The sequence below is a fragment of the Lynx canadensis genome, chromosome D1 (genome assembly GCF_007474595.2).
Source record: "Lynx canadensis isolate LIC74 chromosome D1, mLynCan4.pri.v2, whole genome shotgun sequence".
In the NCBI taxonomy this organism is placed as follows: Eukaryota; Metazoa; Chordata; class Mammalia; order Carnivora; family Felidae; genus Lynx; species Lynx canadensis.
In genome coordinates this window covers 103420694-103444049 of record NC_044312.2, presented here as the reverse complement: position 1 = coordinate 103444049, position 23356 = coordinate 103420694, and the positions used below count along the sequence as shown (strand labels likewise).

Genomic DNA, 23356 nt, shown 5'->3' with positions numbered 1-23356 from the left:
GATATCTCATGTAAACAGAATCATATAATAAGTGATCTTTTATGTCTGACTTCTTTTACTCAATTCATTGTTTTTGAGGCTTATCTGTGTTGTAGCATGTATCAATGCTTCATTTCTTTTTATGGCTGAACAATACCCCAGTGTACATATATACCACATCTTTTCATCCATTCTCAATTGGTAGACATTTGGATGGTTTTCACCTATTGGCAATTGTTAATAATGCAACAGAAATATTTGTATTCATGCACAAGTGTTATTTGAGGACCTGTTTTCATTCTTGGGTGATATTACTAGGAACAGAATGGCTGGTTTATACGGTAATTCTATGCTTACCTTTTGAAGACCATGAAACTGTTTTTCACAGCAAATGTTCCATTTTTCTTTCCCACCAGCAACGTACAAGGGTTCCTATTTACCCACATTCTTGCTACAATTTGTTAGTTTCCATTTTCTTTTACACACCATCCTAATGGGTGTGAAATGGTATCTCATGGTTTTGATTTACTTTTCCCTAATGCCTAATGATTTTGAGCATACTTCCATGTGCTTATTGGCTTTGAGTAAATCTTCTTTGGAGAAATGTCTGTTCAAGGACTTTGCCAATTTTTCAACGGGTCTATTGGTTTCTCTGTTGTTGAGTTGTAAGAGTCCTTTATGTAGCCTGCATATTACAGCCTTATCAGTAATGTGATTTGCAAATTTTTTTCTCCCATTCTTAAGCCGTTCTTTTCATTTTCTTGAAAATATACTTTGATATACAAAGGTTTGTAATTTTGAAGAAGTTCATCTTATCTCTTTTTTCTTTTGTTGCTTGTTTTTTTGATGTAATACATAAGAAACCATTGCCCAATCCAAGGTCTGGAATTTTTCTCACATTTTCTAATGGTTTTATGTTTTTAGCTCTCATATTTCAGTCATCAACCATTTTGTGTTGAGTTTTATATATGCTGTGAGAAGGGATTCAACTTCACTCTTACATGTGGATATCCAGCTGTCCCAGCCCATTTGTTGAAGATTTCTTTTGCCATTGAATGAATTTAGCATTTTTGTCAAAAATCAACTGGCAATAGACACATGGGTTTATTTCTTGTCTCTCAATTCTATTCACTTGACCGACGTCACTATCCTTGAGGCAATATCAAATTGCTTTGATTAATTTAGATTTGTATTAGTTTCGAAATCCAGAAGGGTGAGTCCTCCCGCTTTGTTCTTCCTTCTCAATATTGTTTTGGCTGTTGATGGTCCCTCAAAATTCCATTTGAATTTTCATAATAGCCTTTCTCCTTGTGGTCATTAGAATTATGAGAGGGATTACATCAAAACTGTAGATCACTTTGGAAAGTATTGCCAGTAAACAGTATCATATGACCCAATCCGTGAACACAGAATGTCTTTCCACCTATTTAGGCCTTCCTGAATTTCAACAATTTATTCTGTAGTCTCAGTGTACAACACTTTCACCCTTGGTTAAGATTATTCCTCTGTATTTTAACATAAGGAGGCTATTGTAAGTGGAATTTTTTCCTTAATTTTCTTCTGGGATTGTCTATTGCTAGTGTATGTAAGCACTACATATTTTTGTTCGGTGAATAAGTTTGTTAGCTAATAGTTTCTTGTACATTCTTTTGGATTTTCTCTATGTGAGGTAGCATCTGAAAATCATACGGCTTTTCTTCTTCCTTCCCAATTTATATGCCTTCTAACTCTTATTTTCTTATGTAATTACTCTAGATAGAACTTTCAGTACAACTTTGAAAGTAAGTAGTGAAAGCAGTCATCCTTGCTTAATATGTGATGTTACAGGGAAGGATTTCACTCTTTCACATTTGAGTATGATGTTAGTTGTGGGCTTTTCATTAGTACTCTCTCTACTTTTGAGGAAGTTCACTTCTATCAGATTTCTGGTTGCTTTTATCACGAAGGCACTGGAGATTTTCTTAAACGCTTTTTCTGAATTAATAAATCAGATAATTTAATGTGTTCTTTCTCCTCAATCTATTGAAGTGGTTAGTTACCTTGAGTGATTTCAAATTTTGCTTTTTCCAGCTTTTTAAGATATAATCGATAAATCACATTATATAAGTTTAAGATATATAACATAATTATTTGAAATGATGGCAACGATGTTTGACTAACATCTATGACATCACATAGTTACAACATTTCATCCTGAGATGAGCACGTTTAAGATCTAACATCTTAGAAACTTTCAAGTGTACGTATTAGTGTTGTTAATTATAGTAATCGTGGTGTGTGTCACATCCCTAGTACTTATTTATCTTATAACTAGATATTTGTACCTTTAGCCACCTTCACCTGTTTTCTCGATTGCTCAACTTTTACCTCTGGAGCCACATGAGTGCCTAGGGGATTTGGATAGAACATCAGCTGCATTGGCTACAACAGGGTAATTCAGGATGGAAAAGAAACCCATCTGTCTACATACCAGAATCAAATTTTTGAATGGCCTTAGTAGTATTAAAGCTGAATGTACTCTCCATATTTTTGGCCTATGTGTAATATTTTTGCTTTGTTGTAAACCCAAGAAGGAAAACAGGATTTCATTTATCAATCTCTAAAAATCCAACAGTCTACAATTTAATTACAACAAGTAAAAGAATGGAAAGGAAAAAAATAAAATCAAATAGATGGCATACAAGAAACAAAGTAAGTTTTTACAATCTAATATAAATATCAATAATATAAAAATGTGAATGTATTAAACCCACTAGTTATGGACGGAGTAACAGCTTAATAAAATTTGGGGAAGGAAAGGAAATTACCACAAATGCATCTATGTGCTACTCAACAGAAGAAATTATATCCCTGTATACAATCTAATTGCTTCTTCCCTAGATAGAAGTGATTGCCCTCATACGGGCCTGTCCCCTACGAATTTCACACCTACAAATTTTCTCCTGGTTCGCATTCATTAGGGCCTGAAATCATATCATGACTCCACATGACAATATTGTAAAGGGACCAGACTCCGTGTAGACTCTTTTGGTCACCATTTATCTAAATGAATGTTAATGCTTTTTAGTACACACACCAGTGTTTTCCCAAACTGAGTGTTGGCAGTGACCCTGCAACCACAGCCAGGGGAAACACCCTAAGATAATAATTATATTATTTTAGGTTGAAAGGATAACCCTTACTAAGGTCCTTAAAGACGCACCCTCATTCATAGACAAAATTCTGTGAAATCGGGGGACAAGTAATTTTATTATGTCTATACCACAAATAAGGAAACTGAGCTCTGTTTAAGGTAAATGACTCTTCTAAATACACAGAAAAATCCACGGTAGATGCAAGACTTGAGCCTGGGCTTCCTAACTCCATGTTTATGATCCTTTCTTCATCTCTCCATGTACCTTGGAACTTTGGGACCAATACCTGAGATATGCTCCAAAATTGTTTATACATTCTTCTAGGTCTGAATTTCTGATTTCAGACTCAGTTCAGGATTGTCTTTTATTTTTTTTCAAGAGCAAGGTAAGCTTCTCTGTTTAATATACGCTTTTAGTGAAAAATGTAATTGATGCAGAAGCAGCGAGGCAGCTACCTCTTCTAAGAGTTTTTGAGCTCCTATCTAGTTGTTTGCATACTTTTTCTGAAACCCTGACTTAAGTATAGGATTCAAATGCAAAAAAAAAAAAAAAAAACAAAAACCACAACATTTTAATCCTCAGAGAGTAGGATAGTATTTATGAAATTTCGTGCTGCTTTCCTTAAGAAGATAGGGAAAATCTATTGTTTTGTGCTGGTCCAAGTCTGTTGGCAACCAGACTTGTGGTTGAACTGACTCTTGAGGTTCTCATTATGACTGCAAGACCTGCTCACCTGTAACCATCAGGAGATTTGAAAGAGATAAAGTTTATTATTCACAGATCCTGGAAACCACATGACATCCCTGGGGCCACACAGCAAGGTCATGGATAGGGAGAGAGAGCAGGTCTGGGTTCTGCTTTTATTGGTGTGGAGGATGGAGACCTAAGGTATCTGGGGTTCACACTTGAGTGAATTTAAAGCATAAAAGAGGGAATTTAAAGCATTGTAAGAGAAAAACAAGTGGCCTGGGATGGTAAGTTATTGAAATCCACCAAGATCTCTAAAACCAAGGAGTCTGGGAGGTGAGAAGCTAACTCTTTATCTAGTGGCTGGCAATGTGTTTATTCAAGATAGACATCACCTGATTGGCTCAGTCGGTAGAACATGTGAGATAAACATTTTTTTTCTGAGATAGACATCTTTGAAGTGGGTGTCTCTCTGGGTGGCTACCTAGGCAATCAAACCATAAATCAGGCACTTGCATTAGAAAAAAGAAAACCTTCTGTCGAGGCTTACAGTGCAACTATGATAGATGGTAAGATTGGGTAGGTGGTAAATTTCTCCTGTTTATTATGTGTTGACTTGTTATTGAAGGGATAACTAACCAAACAGGGCGAAATGACACTCCTTCAGACTCCAGAAGGATCATCATAAAGCTACCAAGATCCTTACTCCAGTTTTACTGTCATTTTCCTACAACCTGCCCTTTTATTACTGGATCGTCTAGAAAATCTAACAATGCAATGATTCAAGCCACAGGCATTAAAATCAGTGATATATGGGTTTTTATCTTAACTCGGACTAGATGTAGAATTTTAAGAAGGCATATAACTTCCAAATCCTTCATTTTCTTAACTGTAAATTAGGGTGTGTGTTTGTGTGTGTGTGTGTGTGTGTGTACACAATTTATACCATTCCTCTTCTATATCCATCCACCCATTCATCCATCCATCCATCCATCTATCCCTTCTTGATCCATCCTCTATATTCCTGTCTTTGGTGTCTCTGCTGGCCTACTTGTCTGTCGTTTCTGATTTCTGTTTATCTGTGAGATACACTGGCACATAAACACTGGGTTAAAGTTGTTACTAATTCCCAGAAATATGATCTGGGAATGGATTTATTCCAGATATGTGACCCTGAATAAGTTAATACATCTTCCTGTTGATAATTGTACACAATCAGAAAGTTGGCCACGAGATCTGTGAAGGTGTCTCAGCTTCAACAGTGTCTAACTCCCTAGATAATTTACCTATTATGTATTCTTTTCATCCCCACTGTGGCAGTCAGAATAATGCTCCCCTGTATGCCCACATCCTAATCCTGGAATCTGTGCTTATGTTCTCTTACATGGTAAAAGGTATTGTGCATATATGAGTAAAGTTAAGGATTTTGAGATAACAATTTTATACTGGATTGTCCATGTGGGCCCAATAAGAGCATTCCAGTCATCATAAAACATGACAAATGCTAAACAAGAAATTATAACTTGATACTATTATTGAGTGATGGGTTCACAAACACAAATTCCTTAAATTCCAGACACACAGTGTGTAGAGGGGCCAGAAAGAAGATGGTGGAAAATAGTAGTTACCAGAAAATGGATGTCCTTCAACACTTCAAGTATAAATAAAAGGATTTAAATCATTGTGCTTGCTCAAAAACAATCTACAGACTAGAGTCAACTTCACATATATGGGTTTTCACCCCTCAGTGTATATGATCCAGCTACATGCTGACACTAATGACTGTAAGAACATGTCTAGGATAAAATAGGAGTCTTTCAACCCAAACTAAAATGTGGACCAAAAGGAAGAAATTAAACAAAAGAGGTCTGTGTGAGGGTTTTCACACAGAATGCGTGACAAAGCCACGAACACGGGGGATGTAGGACAGACTGAGAAATACTGGAAGACACAAAAAAATCTAAGTAGGCATAGCGTGTCAGAAAACTCACATCAGAGTAAAGCTGCCGGATGTCAAAACCCACTGGCACCTTGTTCCATCCTAATTATAAGATTATGAATAGAACACATCGGGATGGTGCTGAATACCTACAGTGCGTGAACTGTGTGTCCTGATTATTTCATCTAACACTCACAGGAACACAGAGGTAGGTTCCAATATCACCTTCGTTTTACTGATGGATAAAATGAGGCTCAGGAAACTTCATTTAGGACCAATATCTCCCAGGTAGTAAGTGGGTTTCTTCTGTGTGAATGCATGTACACATTAGCCCAGAGTCCAATATTTTACACCCAATTCTGTACCTTCTTTTGCCTTTGTTGACTGTATGTGTCTCTAATGTTGCACTAATCTCACTGCATATATGTACATATATTTGTGGATTGCACTGTTGTGCAACCCCAAGCATTAAGTTTGGAAGAATGGATACCATGATTAAGTGTAAATTGAATGAGATTAAAATCAATTCAAATTCACTGATGACATTTAGTTTGGAAGCTGTTCTGAATGTGTCTAAAGAATGGCTCTGTCGGGGCGCCTGGGTGGCTTGGTCGGTTGAGTGTCCGACTTCGGCTCAGGTCATAATCTCACGGTCCGTGAGTTCGAGCCCCGCGTCGGGCTCTGTGCTGACTGCTCAGAGCCTGGAGCCTGTTTCAGATTCTGTGTCTCCCTCTCTCTCTGCCCCTCCCCTGTTCACGCTCTGTCTCAAAAAAAAATAAACGTTAAAAAAAAAAAAAGAATGGCTCTGTCAGTAGCCAGGTAAACTTGAATACTCAATCTCTTTGTTGCCAAGTTACTTATGATATATATGAGCATAATAACTGATCAATCTAATGGGGATATGGAGAGGAATGAATAAATACACATAAACACTATTGAAGTGGAAATGATTAGTGAACCCAAAAGATCTGATTTGGGAGTTCAAACATTTCTTGGCATGTGGCCTTAGACAGCTCATTACCCTTTCCTGTGACTCAATTTACTCATATACAAAAATAAGTTGGGAAGACGATCTGTGATGAACCTTCCTCTACAAAAGTCTATTCTTTTATGGATAAATTATCACTAAATTGCATTTGTCATTCCCATGCTTAGAAATGGAGAATATTCACAAATAAAGTATGGCCATAATAAAATAACGCTCATGCTTTTCAATTTCCGTGCAACTTTTTTTTATTGATCATTCTTTGCCACAGAGCATCTCGTGATTCTCAAATCACATCCATGAAGAATCGTACAGACGTGACCGATTTCATCCTGCTGGGACTAACCGATAACCCAGAACTGCAGTTTCCTCTCTTTATAATGTTCACGCTCATCTACCTCGTCACTCTGATTGGAAACCTGGGGATGATCGTGCTGATCTTGCTGGACTCTGGTCTCCACACTCCTATGTATTTCTTCCTCAGTAACCTGTCTCTGGTTGACTTTTGTTACTCCTCAACAGTCACTCCCAAGGTCATGGCTGGGCTCCTAATGGGAGACAAGGTCATCTCCTACAATGCATGTGCTGCCCAGATGTTCTTTTTTGCAGTCTTTGCCACTGTGGAAAATTACCTCTTGGCCTCAATGGCCTATGACCGCTATGCAGCAGTGTACAAACCCCTCCATTACACCACCACCATGACGACAGGTGTGTGTGCTCGTCTGGCCATAGGCTCCTATGCCTGTGGTGTCTTAAATGCCTCTATAAACATTGGAGACACCTTTAGTCTCTCTTTCTGTGTGTCCAATGTGGTTCATCACTTTTTCTGTGATATTCCAGCTGTCATGACTTTGACGTGCTCTGATAAACACAAAAGTGAGCTGATTCTTGTTTTTATCTCAAGCTTCAATGTCTTTTTTGCACTTTTTGTAATCTTTATTTCCTACCTGTTCATATTTACTACCATTCTGAAGATACACTCAGGTGAGGGATACCAGAAGGCTTTATCCACCTGTGTGTCTCACCTCATTACAGTTTCCATATTTTATGGGACAGTCATCATCATGTACTTACAGCCAAGTTCCAGCCATTCCATGGACACAGACAAAATCGCATCCGTGTTCTACACCATGGTCATCCCCATGCTGAACCCTGTGGTCTATAGCCTGAGGAACAAAGAGGTCAAGAATGCATTCAAAAAGGTTGTTAAAAAGGCAAATTTTTCTCTAGGTTTTGTCTTAATGAAGTAGAATCCACAGAAAGCTATTAAATCCTTATTAGATTTACTCCATGCCACAACTCAAATGTTAAGGACATTTGGGATATTAGAAAAAATATTGGTCTAATATTATTTATTTTTGTTGAGGAATAAGTCCAACCCTCTAAAATGCAAAAAAAAAAAGTAATGGTTTTTAATAAAGTTTATTTCATGATGAAGTATATGCTTTTGTTGGCACATTCCATCCAGAGGCAAATAATGATAGCAACTCAACAAATTAAAGCTTCAGTCATTACTGAGTGATTTGGAAAGAAAAAAGTATATTCACGTGGAAGTTTGCCAAAGAAAATAAGCATGTTAGAATAAAAGGAGATGTAATTACATTATTTTTACCTTTATCTTTTGAGTACCAACTCTTCACATTTTGTCTTAAAAATTACATTAAAGGGGCATCTGGGTGGCCAAGCATCCGACTTCGGCTCAGGTCATAAACTCATATTTCGTGAGTTTCAGCCTTGCTGTCAGCACGGAGCCCACTTCGGATCCTCTGTCTCCCTCTGTTTCTGCCCCTCCCCCGCATGCTCTCTCTCTCTCTCTCTCTCTCTCTCTCTCTCTCTCAAAAATAAACATGCAGAACTAAAATTAAAAATGCATTCAAAAATAATAATGGTGCTTGGGGATTTTTGGTAATGAATGCTTTGAAATGGTTAATGCCACTCATTAATTTGTACTTTAGTGGAGTAATCGCTCATCCACCTCATTCACCCTTGTACTGGAAATACTGGACAGCCCCAATCTTGCCTTGTCTCGGTATTAGCTATTTTCTCCGTGGGCTATTTCTTCACTTATTTCAGAGTTCTAGTTAAATGTTACCCACTCAAGGAGTCCGTAGACGCCTGCCACGAGAACTTTACAAGATAGTGACTCCTTTTCCATGGACTTTTTCCCTAAGCCTGCTCTATTTTTCATAGGCATTATCAACATTCAGCTCTTACATTTATTTATTTCATTTATTTCCCTCGAGTGCATGGAAAGTCCTTTTAAGCAATAGCTTAATATGGTTATTTCACTGAAAATAAAGCTTTGAGCCTTATTTAAAAATAACTTTTCTGAGCATCAAAACAACTCCAGAAATTCCAAGTTATATAGGTGAAAGCGAGTTACAAAAACTCACTTCAAGGGGGGAACACCACCAATATCAACCTGATAATGATCTCAGCTCTTGTAGAAAATTAGCAGTCTCAAAAACTCGCCACCTCTAACAGAGAATAATTCTTCCTCTTTTTAAATTTCCCTAACTGTTCACTTGCCCACTTGCAGGCAACCAATCAGTGACAAATGTACCTGAAGATCAGTTAGAACATCTCCCCCACTTCCAAAAGCCATATCTTAACAAAGCACCTGCCAAATATACACTGGCTCAGTATTTCTTCATTTCGCTCAATGAATTTACTCTTTACTAACACCCTTGAACTCCTGCTGAAATGAAATTTACTGGAAATGGGGTTTTTTTTTGATGCAAGTTCACGAATAAACTGCTTTTGTTAGTGTTGTGTGCGACATAGTTTTGTGTTTGATATGTTTCAGAAGTGGCAATAAAGAATAATGGGTAAGAAAAAAAACATTCAAGTGGTTGGAACAAGGAACCAAGGAAAACAGTGAAAAATCGAATTATGCCTAGAGAAAAAAAATCAAGTCTCATAAAGAAATATTTCCCATCACCAGGGCTTTGTAATGTCAATTCAGCAAGATTTGTGAACTGTCTGGTATGTCTTCCATTACTCTCTGTTATGAATGGGAGGGGTTTTTTTTTTAACCTGATCTAACATTATTTGCCAGGTATGACTATAGAATGAGGTCAATTTTCTTTTTATTTTGGAAATTGTCAGACCATAAGGAGCCATTTCTAGACTCGATGGAGAGGCAATTTAATCAATTCGTTAGGCTGGATGTGGAACTTCTCTGGCGATTTTAGGGTCTATGGATTTTAGGTTGTCTCCCTGGTGCAGGTGCATAAAGTGTCCTCTGGATGGAGGAAATGTAAAACGGACATTTGCCAATGAAAACATTATAATGGAAAATACAATTAATTGTTTTCCCAGCAATTTCTCTTTCATTCCTGAGCATGTAGCTAGTAGGCTCCATTTTCCAGCTCTCAAGAAACTGAGTTCCTGGGATTGTGTTCCCGTGACTGAAACGTGAGCGTGAGTCACGTGCTACTTTCAAGTTAGCCTCCTGAAACTTTCCGTGTGATCTTCTGCTCACTGTCAGTCTTTGTCATCGGCTGATAGAATTCATACTGCAAGACATGGGAAAACCACTAAGCTGAGAGACTCTGGGTCACTGAACCACAGGATGATTTCCCATAGAACAACGAACTGAACAGTATGTAAGCAAAAACGTCTATGACCATGGCACTGAAATACTGGAATCTGCTTGTATGGCAGCTGGTATTATTCCCACTAACGAATACAGAACATTTCCTGTAGGTCGATCTACATGCTGTTTGAAGTAAGTCAGAAGTGAGGGGCTATATAATGAGGAAAACTGTCAAACTGTTCTAACACAATTTAATGCCACAATTATTTATTTGTGAGCCCTCACTCAACTCAATCTCCAAATCAAAACAAAAATGGCTAGCACACATAAAATTAGCACAGGTGTTAGAAAATAGCTCAACATGAACCCCATTCTAACAAGCTTTTCTTATTTATTTATTTATTTATTCATTCATTCATTCATTCATTTACTTTTAATATGAAATTTATTGTCAAATTGGTTTCCATACAACACCCAGTGCTCATCCTAACAGGTGCCCTCCCCAACAAGCTTGTCAATATAGGACAAGCTAATCAAATGTTCTGAGCTTCCGTTGGGGCAAATAATGCCTGCCTCACACAATTATATACTGATTAAGCTAGAACATAGCACAATGTCATAAACAGAACAAAATGTTCAAGAAATGTTTCCTTTCCTTTCCGTTCCATTCCCTGCCTTTTTTAATTTCCTCCTCTATATTGTCAATCCTTTCCATATAACTATTGAGACACTTATTAATTGTATTGCTTTGTACTTACAATTACTGACTTTTGTCTGGTCCACCTATGTGATGTATCGCACTTATTAATTCGCATATGTTGAACCATCCTTGAACCCTAGGGATAAATCCCACTTGATCATGGTTTATGATTCTTTTCATGTGCTGTTGAATTAGGTTTACTAGTATTTTATTGAGAATTTTTGCCACTACATTCATCAGGGATAGTGACCTGTAGTTTTCTTTTTTTGTAGAATGCATATCTGGCTTTGGCAGCAGGATAATGCTGGCCCTGTGAAATTTGGGAGTGTTCCTTCCTCTTAAATTTTTGGGACGAAGCTGAGAAATACTGGTGTTAATTTTTCTTTAAATGTTTAGTAGAAATCACCCATGAAGCCATCTGTTCCTGAGATTTTCATTCTTAGCAAAGTTTTGATTACTGGCTCTTACTTGTTAATGATCTGTTCTGATTTAAAAATTGTTTTTTTATCATTTAGCCTTGGAAGTTCATATGTTTCTAGGAATGTATCCATTACATCTAGGTTGTCCAATTTGTTGGCATATAGTTGTTCATAGTAGTCTTTTATTAGCCTTCGTATTTCTATGACATCAGTTATAATGTCATTTACAAATTTATTAACTTGACTCTTTCTCTTCTTGGTAAGTCTAGCTAAAGGTTTGGTATTTTTATATATCTTTTCAAAAAACCAACCTTGTAATTACATAGATTTTTTTCTATTATTTTCCTTTTATCTATTTCATTGTTTCTGCTCTGATCTGTTATTTCCTTTATTCTGCTAACTTTGGGCTTAGTTTGTTCTTGGTTTTCTATTTCCTTGAGGTATAAAGTTATGTTGTTTATTTGAAATTTTTAAAACATCAGTATGCATTGCTATAAACTTCCCTCTTAGAATAACTTTTGCTGCGATCCATACATTTTAGTATATTGTGTTTCCATTTTCACATTTTCAAGATATTTTTTGATTTCCCATTTTATTTCATCGTTGACCCATTAAATTTTCAGGACTGTGTTGTTTAATTTCTACATTTGTGAATTTTCCAGTTTTCTTCCTGTTATTGATACCTAGTTTCATGCCACTGTGGTTGAAAAGATTTTTGATCTGATTTAAATCTTTTTGACTTGCTAAACCTTGTTTGCGACCTAAGATAGCATCTATCCTGGAGAATATTCAATATGTACTTGAGAAGAAGGTATATTCTCTTCCTGTGGGATGTGGTGCATTGTACATGCCCATTAGGTCCATTTGATCTAAAATATAGTTCAAATCCAAAATTTCCATATTGATTTTGTCTTGATATTTATTCAATTGTTGAAAGTAGAATACTGGAGTTCTTTACTATCATTGTATTGTTGTTTATTACTCTCCTCAGATTTGTTAGTATTTGTTATATTTCCTTAATATATTTAGGTGCTCTGAGGTTGGATGTGTGTGTGTGTGTGTGTGTGTGTACAAACATTATATCCTCTGGATGAATTGACGCTTTTATAATTATGTAATGATTATTGGTTTCTTATTACTGTTTTTGACATAAAACCTATTTTGTCTGATATAAGTATAGTTACCTCTGCTCTCTTTAGTCTCCATTTGCCTGGAATATCTTTTTGCATCCCTTCTCTTTGAACTTATGTGTGTCTTTGAAACTGATATGAGTCTCTTGTAGATAGAATATGCTTGGGTCTTGTAGGGTTTTTTATTCATTCAGACATACTATATCTTTTGATTAGAGAATTTAATGCATTTATATTTAAAGGTAAGGACTTACTATTGCCATCTTGTTATTTGCTGAATGTTTTGTAATTCCTTTGTTTCTTTCTTCCGCTTGCTGTCTTCCTTTGTGAACTGATAATATTTCTGTTGTGATATATTTTGATCCTTTGTTCTTTTTCTCATTTGTTTCTACTATAGGTTTTTGTTTTGTGGTTACTCTGATGCTGACTAGAACACTCTATAGGTACAACACTCTATTTTAAGCTGGTTACAATTTAACTTCAATTGCACACAAAAAGTCTACTCTTTAATTCTCCCTTCCCATTTTATGTTTTTGATATCTCTCTTTACATCTTATATCGTGTGCCTATTAAGAAATTATCATAGCAACAGCTATTTTCATACTCTTATTTAAAAAGTTAAGGGGCACCTGAGTGGCTCAATTGGTTAAGCATTTGACTCTTGGTTTCTGCTCAGGTCATGATCTCACTGTTAGTGAGTTTAAGCCCCATATCAGGCTCTGTGCTGACATGACAGTGAGGAGCGTACTTGGGATTCTCTTTGTCTCTCTCTCTCTCTCTCTCCCTCCCTCCCTCTCTCCCTGCCCCTCCCATGTTTGTGCTCTCTCTCTCTCCAAATAAATAAACTTAAAAAAATTTTTTAAAGTAATTTAAAGAGTTAAGTAGTTTACCAATCACCACATTACAGTATTTGAATATTCTGAATCTGACCATGCACTTGCCTTTACCAGTGCATCATTTCTTTTTATCTGCTTTCATGTTACTAATTAACACCTTTTTATTCCAGCTTGATGGATTCCTTTCAGTATTCCCTGTAAGGCAGTTCTTGTGACTTTGTTTGTTTGGGGAAGACCTTATCTCACCTTCATTTCTGAAGGACAACTTTGTTGGGTAAAGTATTGTTGGTCAGCTATTTCTTCTTTCAACACTTTGAATATATTATCCCACTCTCTCCTGGCCTGCCAGGTCTCTGCTGAGAATACCCTGATAGCCTTGTGGGGATTCCCTTGTATGAGATCATTTTTTTCTCTTGCTGCTTTAAACATTCTTTCTTTGTGATTTTAGACAGGCTTATAAACATATGCTTGGAGAAGGCTACTTTTGTTTGAAAATTTGAGGTGATCTATAGCAGTGGAGGTCAGTGACAGGAATTGGGCCAGCACTATGCAGGTGCACAGCTTGAGGGGGCTCCAGGTCATGATCTCACAGTTCATGGGTTCGAGCCCCGCATCAGGCTCTGTGCTGACAGCGCAGAGCCTGGAGCTTCCTTCGGACTCTGTGTCTCCCTCTCTCTCTGCCTTCACCCACTCATTCTCTCTCTCTCTCTCTCTCTCTCTCTCAGAAATAAACATTTAAAAAAATTTTAAAGATATTAATTTTTCTTTTTCATTTTGGATTCCTTTTCTTTCTTTTTTTCTTTCTTTCTTCCTTCCTTCCTTCCTTTCTTCTTTCTTTCTTTCTTTCTTTCTTTCTTTCTTTCTTTCTTTTGCCCTAATTGCTCTGGTTAGACCTACCAGTGCAATTTTGAATGGAAGTGGTGAAATCAATATCTTTACTTTGCACTTTAACTTAGGGGAAAGAATTCTACCTTCCATTTTTGAATAATAATGTGGTTTCCTTCATAAGTGCCCTTCATCAAGTTGAGGAATTTTCACATTAGTCTAGATTTCTGCATTTTTCTTTTTATAATAAAAGTATGTAAGAGTTTGTAAAAAGCTTTTTTTAAAGTTTATTTATTTATTTTGAAAGAGAGGGAGAAAGTGGGAGAAAGAGGGAGAAAGTGGGAAAGGTGAAGAGAGACAGAATCCCAAGCAGGCTCCACACTGACGGTGTGGAACCAGCATGGGGCTCAAACTCACAAACCCATGAGATCATGACCTGAGCTGAAATCAAGACTCAAAGGCTTAACCCACTGAGCCACTCAGGAGCCCCTGTCAAAGACTTTTTATAAATCAATGAGATGATCATATTTTTTTTAACCTTTATTCATATTTTGAAAGACAGAGATAGAGCGTGAACAGGGGAGGGGCAGAGAGAGAGGGAGACACAGAATCCAAAGCAGGCTCCAGGCTCTGAACTGACAGCACAGAGCTTGACCGGGGCTCGAACTCACAAACTGCGAGACCATGACCTAAGCCAAAGTCAGACGCTTAACTGACTGAGCCACCCAGGCATCCCGAGATGACCATATTCTTTTCCTTGATTCTGTTTAAGTGGCTTATGACATTGGTTGCTTTTTGCATATTGAACCATCCTTGTATTCCTAGGATAAATCCTATTAAGTCCTGCTATACAATTTTATTATTAGGTAGCTGGATTTGGTTTACTGACATTTTGTTGGTTATTGTTGCATCTATATTCATAAGAAATATTGGCCTGTAGCTTTCATTTCTTGTAATGTCTTTATCTGGCTTTCTTATTGAGGTAATATTGACCTCACAGAATGCGGTTGTGATATCCTACTTGCTGTTTCATGGGCTACTTCAATGTAAAGATACATTTTAAAAATCCAATTTGGGGAAATTCTAGCCTTTATTTCTTCAAATACTCTTTCTGTCTCTTCTTTCTTCTCTCCCTCTGGAACTGTCATTATGCAAATGTTGGTACACTTGATGGTGATCCACAGGTCTCTTAAGCTCTGTTCGGCTTGTCTTTGTTCTTTTTTTTTCTGTTCCTCACACTGATTAACTCATTTGAAATATTTTGAAATTTGCTAATTCTTTTTTCTTCCTAATCAAATAATGATCAAACTCTCTAGTAAAATTTTCATTTCAGTTGTATTTTCAGCTCCAGAACTTATATGTAGTTTTTTTTATGATGATTTCTGTATCATTATTGATATTCTCTAAAGCTGAGACATAATTATCCTGGATTCCTTTAGTTCCTTCAGTATATTGAAGACAGTTGATTTAAAAATCTGTGTCCAGTACAATTTTTACTGTGTCCAATAAGTGTAATGTCATGCTTCTTCAGGAAGTTTCTGTTAATTTCTTTTTTTCCCCCTGTGGATGGGATATACTTTCTTGTTTCTCTTCATATGTCAATTTTTGTTGAAAACTGAATATTGTGAATATATAGTGTGCTAACCTTGGGAATTCAGATTCTTCCAACTCAGGTTTTTGCTTTTATTGTTTTGTTTGTTGTAGATTGTATTTGTTTGTTTCATGAGTTTTCTAAACTATTATTATTGACTATATGCTTTGCGTGTGGTGTCTCATGCCTCTGTTGTAGCTTGAGGTCACTTACCTGCTTGTCACCTACCTGTTTCCATAAACACTATAGATGAGTCATTTTCATGATTTGACATTTACTTGGTTGTTATACCTTTTGGTATTTTCCATATATCTGAAACCAAGTTTCTTCTGATAATTTGGCTTATTTTTTGTTTTTGTTTTGTTTAGCTAGCATTTCTGTGGAGTTACAGACCCTTGGAATCCTTACTCTTCCATTTTTTGTGACTTTCTCTCATAAAGACACTGGATATTGCCTTTAGGGTCCGAAAATGAACCCATGATAATCTACCAAGTTTATGCCCTTAAGTTAACCATAATTGCAAAGTCTTTGCTATATGGAAAGCGTAACACATTCTGGTTGACAAGATCTCATATTTGGCAGTGATTATTCAGTGTACTACAGATTTGTTTCCCACATATGATAGTACAAGTTCATAACACAGGTTGTCTGGGAAGGGGTAGGTTCTCTCCATGTCAACACTCAAAGAGACAGTTAGGTAGTTTCTACTTAATTAAATGTATACTTACTATCTGACCCAGCAATCTAACGCAGAGATAATTACCCAAATGAAATTAAAATCTAGTTCATGAAAAAATAGGCAAATGTTTAGATATACTTTATTCCTAATTCTGAGATACTAGATGGGACACAAGTGTCCCCCAACTTGGAAACACATAAATAACCTGTAATGTCCATATAATGGAATATAACCAGCAATGAAAAAAAAAATTACTACTGATATATTATGGGTCAAATTGTGTCTCCTAAATTTTATATGTTGAAGTCCTAACCCCTAGTATCTCAGAAGATGATCTTGCTCAAAAATAGGGTCACTACAGATGTAATAATTAAGATAAGGTCCTACTGGAACAGAATGGGCTTCCAAGTCATTATGACTGGTGTCTTTATAAAAATGGAAAACTTGGGGAGACATACACACAAGGACAACACCATGTGAAGATGAACACAGACATCAGGATGTGATAGCAAAAGACAAGGGATGCGAAAGATGGCCAGCAAACCACCCAGAAGCTAAGAGAAAAGTATGAAACAGATACTCCCTTACAGCTTTCAGAGAGAACCAACAGAACCACATTGCTAGCAGCTTGATCTTAGATTTCTAGCCTCCAGAAATGTGAGATAATAAGTTTCTGTTATATAGGACATCCAGTTTGTGGTATTTTTTTATGACAGCTCTAGGAAATTAATATAGCTAATATGGATGGGTCTCAAATGCACCATGCTAACTGGGAGAAGCCAGAATCAGAGGCTACATGTGCTAAGATTCTCTTTAAATGACCTTCCTACAAAAGCAAAGCAATATGGACAGAAAATGGTTTAGTAGTCACCTTAGGGCAGGAAGAGGGTTGATGGCAAAGAAGCTCAGAGATTTTGTTCAGATGATGGAACTCTTCTATATTGTGTTTGTGTTAGTGGTGGTGTGACTGGATAAATTTGAGCCAGTTTGAACAGTTGTTCAATAACTACAATACTGAAAACTATAAATTTTACTGTTTGTAGATTATACTTTAATTAGAAAGCAGGGGGACGCCTGGGTGGCTCAGTCAGTTGAGCATTCAACTTCGGCTCAGGTCATGATCTCACAGTTTGTGTGTTCGAGCCCCGCGTCAGGCTCTGTGCTGACAGCTCAGAGCCTGGAGCCTGCTTCTGATTCTGTATCTCCCTCTCTCTCTGCCCCTCCCCTGCTCATGTTCTGTCTCTCTCTCTCTCAAAAATAAATAAAACATTAAAAAAAATTTTAAAAATTAGAAAGCAAGGAGACAGAGAAAACAAGTAATATAAAAACGTGTGCACCCTCAACATATCCAATCAAGTCCCCATAGGAAAGCTAATTGATACTTTCCTAGAAAAGTGAGATAAGAGCTACAGATGCCCTCCTGAGGGACATCTCCAGAGACCTTATGTCTCTGTAATTCCCTCCTAATCCCTATGAAATAGCTTTTAAAACTCCCCGTATGTCTCAGTGTGATCTCATTTCAAAAGGAGCAGACATGTGCTGAAACCCTTTGGCCATCATATATTTGTCTGAATGTTAGTAGTCATTAGTACATACACTTTCCTCCCATCGCCAAATCCTCACCTGAGGATTTGTCATGAACTTCCAATGATGGCCAGGGAACACGCCTCAAGATGAAAATTATATTCATTGGCTTTAGAATGATAACGCCTCGGACAGGCATGTCATAGAGCCTGTTTCACAGACAAATTTCTCGAATCATGTGGGAGAAGTAATTTTCTGCTTCATTTTAGAGATAAGAAGGTACACAAAGATTGCATCGTGGATTCGGCACTTCAACATAGGTTCCTGGCTCCATGTTGCATTCTTCCCTTCATCTTTATTTACCTTAAACATGTTGGAACTATTTGACTAGTACCTGATAAAGACTATCTCTCACAGTATGTGTGCATCAACCCATGGCTGAATTTCTGATTCCAAGCTAACTCTTCAGGATTGACTGTTCCTTCTTTCCCAGCAGCAAGGTAAGCTTCTATGTCCTATATATACTTTCAGTGAGAAATGTAATTCAAGCAAAACCAATAGGGCATCTACACATACTATGAATTATTTAAGCACAGAAATAAATTTCTTTTTTTTTAAATATGAAATTTATTGTCAAATTGGTTTCCATACAACACCCAGTGCCCATCCCAACAGGTGCCCTACTCAATACCCATCACCCACCCTCCCCTCCCTCCCACCCCCCATCAACCCTCAGAATATTTTCAGTTTTTAAGAATCTCTTATGGTTTGGCTCCCTCCGTCTCTAACTTTTTTTTCCCCTTCCCCTCCCCCATGGTCTTCTGTTAAGTTTCTCAGGATCCACATAAGAGTGAAAACATATGGTATCTGTCTTTCTCTGTATGACTTATTTCACTTAGCATAACAGTCTCCAGTTCCATCCACGTTGCTACAAAAGACCATATTTCATTTTTTCTCATTGGCATGTCTAAAGCAGTGGTTTGAGGCTAGACACATGTATCAAGACTTCCATCCGTGGGGAGTTTACTGATCATTGTGAAACATTATCATGCTGCTCTCCTAAAAGAGATTTTAAAAATAGATGGATAGGTGTGCTCTGATTGAATAGCTGTTAATTTTATCTTGTTCACTATCTGTTGAAAGAATTAAGGAGGACAGCAGTGAACCAATGATTAGCAAGGGACAAATGTCTTTCTAAAGGCATCCAAGTCAAATGAAAAGATTAAAAATACGATTCCTACACAAGATGACATTCAAGTAAACAATTTTAAAACATGTAATTGGCCAAAACACAGGTCTTCAGGCTAAAGACCAACAAACTAGGAACTTCTACCCAGTGATTCCTGCGATGCAACTGTGGGATAAAAATAAAGAGAGAAAGAATGAGTTTAAGAAAGGGGACAATTTCAACACAAACTAAAACATGGATCTTAAGAAAGAAATGAAGCAAAAGAATGGCTCCCATGCGGTAGCTGAAACAGCCACTCATGTAGGCAGAGGACAGACAGACTGAGAAACACTGAAGGCACAGAAGAGCCCAGGAAACCAACCGAGTGTGTGATACAATGCATATTGAAGAGGGATGCCAGCAGACCACTCAACCACGCTGAGCTTGCGTGTCACCCCAGACCTTTCTTAAGCCAACAGAGAGGCTATCATCCCATCCTACTAAGAATACTATCCCTTACACTAATCAGGTTCTACTAAATACTCATTTTGCTCACTTTGATTTTTATATTATTATATACTACCTCATTTAATTCTTACAGTGGTCTTACAATAATACCTTGAGTGAAGTCTCATTAATATTTTCATTTTGTAGATGAAGAAAACAGGGAGTTAGTTTCAGACTAAAGACTCCTCAGTGGTGAATGCTAAGACTGACATGAACCTGGTCCCAGAGCCCAGGCTTTATACTCAATGCCATGCCCTCCCCAGACTGCCTCTGCTGGCTGTCCGAGCCCCTACTGCTACAGTGATTATACCACATGCACCATGGACGTATCTCTTGGTTACGTCACTGTGAAACCCCAAACACTGAGTTTATGACATGGGAGAAAGACTGATCATGAATTAAGTTAAATTCAATGTGATTTAAATTCAGGTGAGACCAGTGGACTTGGGAATCACTCCACCCGAGCACTAAGTTTGGCTTTGGAGATAATAATTTTGTAAACTTAAATATACATTACTCAAGCTCTGTGCTTCACACGTTAAATGGGGGTAACAAGTAATCAATCTCATAGATTTGTTGAGAATAATAACTGAATATTCATACAAAGTGTCTAGAGCTTTTTCCGGCACATAAGGACCATAGATATAAGCATTTGCTAGGCTGAGAAAAACTGAATTGATATATAGATTCATTCAAGATGATTCATCATAATCAAGAAATTACATTTTCTACACCACTGTTTACAAATTCACAGAATTGAAAAGTTGGAAAATAATTCATGGATATCTTTCAGTTTTAACAATGTCAAACTCTACAGATAATTTGTGCCTTAACTTTTATTGTCTAGTCCATACTTTAAATCTGGAGAAACCTGTGAGTAAAAATTATTGCTATAATGACATATTGTGTACATATGTGTGTGTATACACAAACAATATGGAATGAATTTCATTTCAATCTCTCATTTGTTTATGACTTTGTTTCTTTATTTCTTATCACTACAGGGCATCTTGCGATTCCCAAAGAACACCATGAAGAACAACACAGAAGTGACTGAATTCATCTTGCTGGGACTAACCAGTGACCCAGAACTGCTGGCCCCCCTCTTTATCATGTTCACCCTCATCTACCTCATCAATGTGGTTGGAAACCTGGGGATGATGGCGCTGATTCTCTTGGACTCCCGTCTCCACACTCCCATGTACTTTTTCCTCAATAACCTGTCTCTGGTGGACTTTGGTTACTCTACAGCTGTCACTCCCAAGGTCCTGGCTGGATTACTTATAAGAGACAAGGTCATCTCCTACAATGCGTGTGCTGCTCAGATCTTCTTTTTTGCAGCCTTTGCCACGGTGGAGAGTTACCTCTTGGCCTCAATGGCCTATGACCGCTATGCAGCGGTGTGCAAACCCCTCCATTACACCACCACCATGACGACAGGTGTGTGTGCTCGTTTGGCTATAGGCTCCTATGTTTTTGGTTTTCTGAATGCTTCTGTGGATGTTGGAAACACATTCCACCTCTCCTTCTGTAAGTCCAATGTGATCCATCACTTTTTCTGTGATATTCCTGCAGTTGTCTCTCTCTCTGGTTCTGATAGACATGTCAGTGAGCTGGTTCTTGTTTTGGTAGCAAGCTTCCACATCTTTTTTGGTCTTTTGGTTATTTTGATTTCCTACCTGTTCATATTTATCACCATCTTAAAAATGCCCTCAATAGAGGGATACCTGAAAGCTATATCCACCTGTGCTTCTCACCTCACTGCAGTCTCCATCTTCTATGGGACAGTCATGTTTATGTACTCCCAGCCAACATCCAGCCATTCCATGGACACGGACAAAATTGTGTCTGTGTTCTATACTATGGTCATTCCCATGCTAAATCCTGCGGTGTATAGCCTGAGGAACAAAGAGGTGAAGAATGCTTTCAAGAAGGTTGTTGAGAAGGCAAACCTGTCTCTAAGCTTCACCTCCTAGGGTTGTAGAATCCACAGTGACCTGCCTTCTTTCCTGTCAGATCTTCTCCCTGAATTAACTTGCAGTTTACAGCCCACATTGCACTTAAATTACTGCTGTGATACTTTCCTCTTCAAAAGTCTCTCACTTAAAAAGAAGATAAAAAAAGAGGATAATCCAGTTGTGTAATATCTGGATGAGAATAGCCAGGAAGACCTTAAAGTGTTTAGAGCACTCTTGTCATGAACCTTAATTATATGTGATTTATTCACCTGTTCACATTTTTTCCACCACACACCAATGCAAGTGTGTGTGTAAAACGCAGCTCAAACCCATGAAGGGAAGTGCATGCAAGGGTCCTCTATGTGCACATACACTCAAGAGGGGAAATTTGTTAAAAGAGGTAGCTGGAGTATGGCTAGTTTTTAATAAGAAAGTCAAAATAACTGTAGATCAGAGTATAAATTAATGTTCAGCATTTTAAAATTTTTTTTCTAGTTTAAAAAAACAATTCTAAGAGTCCAAAATGAAGAAAACCATGACATGGATTTTTTAATAAAAGTATGTGCTTTTTTGTTGGAACATTTTTTTTTCAGAGCTATATATCTGTAAAATCTTGAAGGAGTTCATCTTTATGTCTTCAGAAAGTCGTTTGGTAGAAGAAGTATGGTGACATGAAACTTTCAAATGCAAGAAGACCAGAGTACCAGAAAAGGGGATCGAATGATAATAGAGCAGTTTCTCAATTTTTCTGTAAGAACCCCAACTGTGTAAGATACATGCACTGAGTAGTGATAATGTTAGCTATTTTTCTCTCTGGAAATACTATGAAATGGCTCGTGTCTCTCACACAGGGATACTTTAGTTTCCTATGAGCTACGTCATGTCCTGCTGCTTTCCTACTTCCTCCGTCCTCCTCCCTCACACTGAGCTCCCTACTGTCCCCGGACAATCCAAACTCATTCCTGCCTCAGGGCCTTTGTACATGCTGTCGCCAGTGCTCAGAAAGCTCCCTCACTTCCCTCAGGTCTTTCCTTAAATTTTAATGTACCATAGTCACCCCACCCCTATGGACACTGTTCCCAACTTACTTAATCCATCATAGTTCTAATCAGTACTCAGCTATTTCTATTTATTTGTGCCTTTTTTATTCACTTACCTTTCTAGAATGTACACTGTCTAAGAAAGGTACCTTTGTCTTCACTACTAACAACTTCATCCTCAACATACAGCCTGTTTCACACTAATTTCTCAGTAAACATTTGTTAAATTACTCAATCAATTAATTAAACTCTGAGCCCAACAGTTGATATATTTGATAATATGGCTCATTACCTATTATATAATTCTTTAGAAAAGAATTTTAGAACATTTTATAAGACATAACTAGTTTTTCTTCTATTTTCTCACTCACTACTTATATTCCCCACTTTTGGAAAAAGTCATGTTTTCAAAACTATATTGCCAGATGGATAATATATAACATCTTTTAAATTAAAATTATCTCATGAAATGGCAAAGAATACATGAAATTAATTCTACCTACTAAATCACACAAAGTATATATACTTTCTCAATTAATAGAGCTTTAGAGTAAGTCATGAAATCAGGTAAGGAGTATATTTCAACTTTATTCTTTTTAAATACTACTTTAAGTATTCTAGTAGATTTACCTCTTTCTATAAATTTTTCAATCAGCTTACTAATGTTTCCAAAATTCTTCCTCACATTTTGATTGAGATTAAGTTGAACCTGTAAAT

At 37.2% G+C, this 23356-nt stretch overlaps 2 protein-coding genes across 2 annotated transcripts; both read left to right on the top strand.

Annotated features, from left to right (window-relative positions):
• The first annotated feature begins 7020 nt into the window (after positions 1-7020).
• LOC115526418 (olfactory receptor 5B2-like) lies at positions 7021-7974 on the top strand. The gene has a single exon (XM_030333818.1). The coding sequence runs from the start codon at positions 7024-7026 to the stop codon at positions 7972-7974; it is 951 nt and encodes a 316-aa protein (XP_030189678.1). The 5' UTR covers positions 7021-7023.
• Positions 7975-20672: 12698 nt separating this feature from the next.
• LOC115525515 (olfactory receptor 5B3-like) lies at positions 20673-21617 on the top strand. The gene has a single exon (XM_030332739.1). It carries the CDS (start codon positions 20673-20675, stop codon positions 21615-21617), a length of 945 nt encoding a protein of 314 aa, XP_030188599.1.
• Positions 21618-23356: the final 1739 nt, after the last annotated feature.

What these genes read in the sequence shown, in the direction of transcription:
- LOC115526418 (XM_030333818.1), top strand. Translation starts at nt 7,024, where the DNA reads ATGAAGAATCGTACAGACGTGACCGATTTCATCCTGCTGGGACTAACC.
- LOC115525515 (XM_030332739.1), top strand. Translation starts at nt 20,673, where the DNA reads ATGAAGAACAACACAGAAGTGACTGAATTCATCTTGCTGGGACTAACC.